The sequence below is a fragment of the Pteropus vampyrus genome, unplaced genomic scaffold, assembly GCF_000151845.1.
Source record: "Pteropus vampyrus isolate Shadow unplaced genomic scaffold, Pvam_2.0 Scaffold287, whole genome shotgun sequence".
Lineage (NCBI taxonomy): Eukaryota > Metazoa > Chordata > Mammalia > Chiroptera > Pteropodidae > Pteropus > Pteropus vampyrus.
The window spans coordinates 1,022,319-1,029,579 of record NW_011889068.1 but is presented as its reverse complement, the minus strand read 5'-3'; the positions used below and the strand labels follow the sequence as shown (position 1 = coordinate 1,029,579).

At 38.6% G+C, this 7,261-nt stretch overlaps 1 protein-coding gene across 1 annotated transcript in view; it reads left to right on the top strand.

Moving 5' to 3' along the window:
* SNX31 (sorting nexin 31) overlaps positions 1-7,261 on the top strand; it is a 61,046-nt gene that overhangs the window by 35,725 nt on the left and 18,060 nt on the right. Inside the window, exon 10 of the mRNA XM_011376195.1 lies at positions 5,266-5,469. Coding sequence (XP_011374497.1) covers positions 5,266-5,469 — 204 coding nt within the window. The remainder of the gene's footprint in view (positions 1-5,265; positions 5,470-7,261) is intronic.

Here is a 7,261-nt window from a genome sequence, read left to right as displayed (position 1 = left end):
TGAAATTATTTGTAATTTGTCTTTCTCTTTCTGACTTATTAGCATGATACTCTCTAGGTCCATCCATATTGTCGCAAATGACAAGATTTCATCCTCTTTCATGGTTTAGTAATAGTCCATTGTATATATGTACCACTTCTTTATCCATTCTTCTATTAATGAACACTTAGGACTTAGGTTGCTTCCATATCTTGGCTATTGTAAATAATTCTGCAATGAACATAGGGGTGCATATGTCTTTTTGAATTAGCGTTTTGGATTTCTTCAGATAAATACTCGGAAGTGGAATTGATAAATTGACATTTTGTCTTTCAATCTTAAATTGTCTCTTCTTTGTCTCTTGTTATAGCCTTTATTTCAAAGTCTATTTTGTCTGATATAAGTATTGCTACCCCAGCTTTTTAAAATTTCCATTTGCATAAAACATCCTCTTCCATCCCTTTCCTTTCAGTCTGTGTGTGTCTTTCAATCTGAAGTGGGTCTCTTGTAGGCAGCATATGTTTTCTTACCCATTCAGCCACCCTATGTCTTTTGATTGGAGCATGCAATCCATTTAAATTTAAAGTAATTATCGATAGGTATGTAGTTATTGCCATTTTATTACTTATATTTTTGATCTTTTTGTTCTTTTCCTTCATGAAGTCTCTTTAACATTTTTTGTAAAACTTGTTTGGTGGCAATGAACTCCTTTAGCTTTTTCTTGTTTGGGAAGCACTTTATCTGTTCATCAATTCTGAATGATAGCCTTGCTGAGAAGAGTAATATTGATTATAGGTCCTTGCTTTTCATCATTTTGGATATTTTGTGTCAGTCCCTTCTGGCCTGCAAATTTTCCATTGAGAAATCAGCTGACAGTCTTATGAGTGCTCCCTCGTAGGTAACTATAACTGCTTTCCAACTGCTTTTCTCTTGCTGTTTTTAAGATTCTCTCTTCATCTTTAACCTTTGGCATTTTAATTATGATATCTTGGTGTGGGTCTCTTTGGGTTCATTTCGTTTGGGACTCTCTGCACTTCTTGGACTTGTATGACTGTTACTTTCGCCAGATTAGGGAAGTTTTCAGTCATTATTCTTCTAATAGATTTTCCATTCCTTGCTCTTTCTCTTCTCCTTCTGGTACCCCTATGATGTGAATGCTGGTTTGCTTGATGTTGTTCTACAGGTCCTTTAAACTATCCTCATTTTTAAAATTCTTTTTTCTGTTGCTTTTCTATTTGGGTGATTTGATCCTCTGCTTCATCTAATCTGCTAATGATTCCCTCTAATGTATTCCTTATTTCTATTAATATATTCTTCAGTTCTGACTGGTTCTGTTCTATTTTTTTCTATCTCCATTTTTATACTTCTTATCTCATCGTTAAAGTTCTCACTGAGTTCATCTACTCTTCCCCTAAGTTCATTCAGCATCCTTATAACCAGTGTTTTGAACTCTGCATCTGGTACATTGCTTGTCTCCAATTTGTTTAGTTCTTTTTCTGTAGTTTTATTCTCTTCCTTTATTAGGGATATGTTTCTTTGTCTCCTCATTTTGGGTGATTCCATGCATTTGTTTCTATGTCTTAGGCAGATCTGCTATGTCTCTTGGTCTTGATAAGAGTGGCCTTATGTGGTAGGGGTCCGGTGGGGCCCAGTGGGGCCCAGTGGAACAGTCTCCCTAGACACTTGAGCTGTGTGTTCCAGGTGTGTCCCTTGTGTGGTTTGTGAGTACCTTCCTGTTGTAGTTGAGCCTTGACTGCTGTTGGCACATCAGCGGGAGGGATTGACCCTCAGGCTGACTGGCTGTGAGGAATGGCCATGGCTAGAATGGAGGAGCTGTTATGTAGGGCCGGCCTCACAGAGCAGGATTTGCTTTAGTGGGGCTTGGTGCCTGCTAAGTTCACCCTTTGGGTGTGTCATTTGTGGAGGTAATAGAGTGGTGATATTGTGTAGTCTGGAGCTGACCACTGGGTGTTTTGGTTTCTGGAGCCTCTTGGGAGGGGCTCTGGTTCAGGCCAAGGTCAGCCGCTGCCTGTACCCTGCCCAGGGCCACCTGGTATGAGCTACAAAGTGATCTGCAGATGGCTGTCATTTATTCTGTGCTTGGGGGTTCCTGGAAGAGACTAAGCTGCAAACTGAGTCTGGCTGTCACTAGTGCTAGGCTTGGAGCTTCTTAGCAAAAGGTACGGGGCACACCAAGGCCAGCCACTGCTCATTTGGGTTAGTGAACCTTTGAGAGATTTTGAGAAAGTATGCAGCACAAGCCAAGAGCTGCTGGAAGTGGTTTAGGTGGGCCTGCTATTTGGATGGAGCAGGTTCTTAGGGAATCACCAGGTGGGCTGAATGCTATTAGGTTGATGGAGACTCAGATATGGTGTCTGCCTGCATATGTAGGCTGGGTGGGGGGAGGGCTCAACAAAGAAACAATGGCATCTGCCAGCACTTCTGTTTGAACAAAAAGTGCCCCTCTAGCCCTACCCTGATGCCAGACAATTCGGTTCCTCCCCCATATGTCTCTGGTACTTTTGGAGCTGCTGCCTCAGTGCTGTAGATCAGAGCAAGTGATTCCATCCGCAAGTAAATCCATGCTCAGGCCCTTTAAGAGGAATACCTGGGACTCCAGCAGCCCTCTGTCTCACTCAGCTACAATCTCTGCTGGTTTTCATAGCCAGAATTTATGGAGACTTCTCTTCCTGGTAATGGAACCCGAGACTGGGGATCCTGGTGTGGGGCTAGGATCCCTTGCTCTTCAGGGGGACCTCCTCAGCTGAGATTTCCTCCTTCCATTTCTTAACTGCCACACCATGGGTGTGGGGCCTGCCTGTTCCTCATCTCCACTTTTCTACCAGTCTCGATGTGGCTTCTTATGTATGTCCTTAGTTGTAGGACTTCTGTTTAGCTAATCTTCGGGCGGTTCTTAATGATGGTTGTTCTATAGTTTAGTTGTAATTTTGATGTGGTCATGTGAGGAGGAAAACACAGCATTTATCTGCTCTGCCATCTTTACCAGGAGTCCTTATGATACTATTTTAATGGTGGTCTTTTAAAAACTTTACTTTGCATACAAGAATCTGTCCTCTAAATTTTGTCCTCTAAATTTTCTTTGCATTTTATTCAAAATCAATGTTTTAGTGGTGAACATTGGCCAAGTCTAAAGAATTTTTAAAAACCACACACACAATAAAGCAGAGGCCAGTTTTTTCCTGTTAAAATATGTCTTGTTTGTCTCACTCATATACACTGCTTGGGGACAGGGGTTGTGTGAGTTTTCTACTATCTGAAAAAAAATAGAAGCATTATTCAAACAAACAAGTGATTTTTCTCTTAAAGCATCTAAGGATATTGCTATGACACCAACATTATTTAAGTGTTTGTGAAGTTCTTCTGCTAATGGAGCCAACGTATTAGCAACTGTTGCTTTACTTTATGTTCATGTACAAGAAAACTCATAATTAATTAATTAATTTATGTTCATGTACAAGAAAACTCATAATTGAAAATGAGTGAAATTAATCTAAATCAGAGATAGGCTAACTATGGCCCCATGGACCACTATTTTTGTAAATAAAATTTTATTAATATACAGCTATGCTCCTTCACTTTCGTATCGTCCAAGGCTGATTTTGTGCTAGAGCAGTAGAGATAAGTAGGGGCGATAGAGACAATATGTCTACAAAATGGAAAATATTTACTGTATGACTCTGCAGAAATGTTTGGAAACCCCTGATCTAAATAAAAATATATAAACATACCTTCTGCAGTCATACATGTTAAATTATCTTTTCCAGGTACAGTCTTCTTAAGAGAACTAATTTTCAAGTAGATAATCCTTGCAGATTTCAGTCATTTGGTTTTCATATAGTCAGTAATATTACAGCACCCCCTTGCCGAATGGCAAATGCCAGCAAGCATTTTGAACAGGTTACTTTCTTATGACCAACTTTCTTGAGAAATGGAGCTTAATATTTAATTAAACAAATACTTTCATTTCTTTTAGAGCACTGCAGCCAAGAGTTTATTATAATTTTTTAAAGTGTTACCAGACAAAGATTTATACCATAAAGTAAATATGAAACTTTTGTAGCAAGAGCATGAAACTATATGCTCTGTGGCAAGATTACTCAGCCCCTGCCTCCACCCCTGCACAGTTAACATCGACTCACAACCTGTCATTTCTGACCCAAAAGGAGGCCCAGCAGCTTAATGCATCTCTTAAGTTGGATGCCTGGGCCACAGCACGAGCTGGTACAATATGTGGCTGGGAGGGACAGGAGCCTCGAGTACTTCTCTTTCCTTGTAGCAATCGTCAGCTGTCCCTCACTGCATGTGTCTTAGCACTTCTATCACCGAGCACTTCATGTAGTGCTTGAAAGGGAGACATAAGTTACCTTGCTTCAGGAAAGGGTAAAGAGCCAGGCTGTCACTGGGTAGTCTTTCTGATTTAACTGTGTTAAAGTGAGAACTCCCCTCTGTGCACACACATCTCAGATACTATCAGGCAGGACCATGGTGAAAGCTGGAAGGAAAAGGTGAAGGTCACCAAGCTGATATCAGGTTATTTAAAAACAATCGTTAATAATCACTGTTAAAAAAAAAAAAAGTCCTCAATTAACGTCAACAGGGTAGGATGCTTGACCACAGGTGTGAACTGCAGCTGTCCTCTGTTCTTAAGTCATGTCAGAAGCAGAGAGGAAAGCTAAACCTTAAATGTCACATAAAAGTGTTCCCTTGACACTTTGGGGCTATCTAGAACTCTACCTAGAAAGCAGACTCACTCTTGCTCTCATTTCATGGCTATTTCTAAAATCTCTTCCTCTGACAATTCTACTTTCCTCCTACAAATGAACTACTTTCCTCCTACATAGACCTCAGCTCAGTTTTTAAAAGACAGCATTTTAAATGTACACTTTTTATTTATTTTTGCTGTTATAATCTACCGAGATGGAATCACATCTGCTCATTCATTTGATTCATTCTATTTTTTTTTCATTCATCATTCACACATCAAATATTCCTACTCTGTACCAAGCACTGTAACAAAAGCAGGGACACAATGCTGAATGAGGCAGAAATGCCCTGTCAGAACCCACCACAAACTACCCCAGGTCTTATTGTCAGAGAGCACAGGAGGTATTTTCTTCATTCATATTGTCCAGAAGAAAAATATGCTTTCATTGTGACTCAATTCCATATGTCCTACTAGAATGGCAGTAGCTTCTGACATGAGGTTTTCATCTGTTTTAAGTGGTCTCTTGCTTCCTCCTACCTTCCACATCCCCCTTGGAGCAGTTTTTGGAGCTGTCCCGAGAGGTATGGCACTATGGATACCTGCAGCTGGATCCTTGTACCTGTGACTACCCAGAACCAGGCTGTGGGGCTGCTCTTTCTGTGGGCAATAACGAGATCAGCTGCTGCGTGACCCTGCCTGATAACCAGACCCAGGACATCATTTTCCAGATGAGCAGAGTGAAGTGCTGGCAGGTCACTTTCCTTGTGAGTATCTTGGCGCTGCCTTACCCATGATTTAACATCTCCACTCATGATTTAAAATCCTATTGTTTTTAGGTGACAAAGTTGACGCTAGGAAGACAGGTCTGCCATTTAAATCAGTATCTTGAATTAACTAGCATCTAAGCCACAATAAGCATCACCCATCACTAAAACCTATCTATTGTCTGGTACAAGTTTCTCACCCATTGCAGTGGAGACACCCTTCTTCCCACCTTCCAACAACAGACTTCTCTGTTGCTTGAAGGGTGCCTATAGTAATAACAGCATATAGAAATAACAGCTACCATGTATAGAGCACTTAATATGTACTTGGTACTGATAAGATCTCTACCCTTGAAAACTGGCTGCTGACCAGCAAGCTATACCTGAGGACTGCTGGCATCATACCTACATTGTCTATTTCTTTTGTGTTTTTTATCATTTTTTTCCTGCCTTCTTATTTTGATTCCGCTTATTGGCACCATTGATTTTTATTAGCTATATCTTTTTTATTATGATTACTTATGAGTTTTTAATACACATTTTTAACTTATTAGAGTCTACTTTCAAATATACAACTTCACAAAAAGTGTAAAAACATCACAACAGTGTATTTCTATTTTCCTCTTCTGTTCTTTATATTTTTTGCCATACTTTATTTCTGTATATATAGAAATATATACAGAAATATAATAATGCAGCTTCATGCTGCATTATAATTATTTTTGCTTTAAATGCATTATAATGCAACTTCATGCTGCATTATAATTATTTTTGCTTTAAATAGTTAATTATTTTAGTTAAGCTTTTAATTTTGATATAATTGTAGATTTATGCACAGTTGTAAGAAATAGTACAGAAACCCTGTGTACTCTTTACCCATTTTTCTCAATTATTACATCTTGCAAAACTATAGTACAATATCACCATCCAGGATTTTTATATTGATGCAATCACGAGTCGGAACATTTCCAGCGCCACCCTCATGTTGGCCTTTTGGAGTTGTACCCACTTTCTCCCACCCCCACTCCTCCTTAACTCCTTGCAACTGCTAATCTGTCTGTCATTTCCATAGTGTATCATTTCAGGAATATTATATGAAACTTTTAGAGGTGATAGATACATTTATTACCTTGATCATGGTGATGGTTTCATGGATGTATACTCGTATATCTAAACTCATAAATTTGTATACATTAAACATGTGCCTTTTTTTGGTATATCAATTATACTGCAATAAAACTTTATAAATAAAACAGAAACACATAAAATGACATTATGGATTGGTCAGATGAAAATGTTGTGACCAGAAGTTTGAAGGACCCAAAATGTATTTCCCCTTGGGCTATTATTCAGTATTCAATAATTCAGTGTTTATGGTGACTTTATAGAACATGAATACTGTGAATTAGAACAATTGACTGTTTTTAGAAAGTAAAAATATAAATAAAAGCAAGAAATTGATTACCTTAAAAAGTAAAAAATTTTACATAAATGGAATCCTATAGTATGTAGCCTCTGGGATTGGCTTTTCTTTTACTCAGAATTTCTTTGGAAATTCATCTAGGTTCTTGTGATCAATAGTTTGTTTCTTTTTATTGTTGATCAGTATTCCGTGGTATGGAATGGCCAAAATTTGTTTAACCATTCACCCAATGAAAGATATCTGGTTGTTTCCAGACATATAAAAGTTGCATGTTTCATCTTTTAAGAAACTGCCAAATTGTTTTCAATTTATATTCCCACCAGCGATGTTTGTGTATTCCAGTTACTCTGCATCCTCATCAGCATTTGG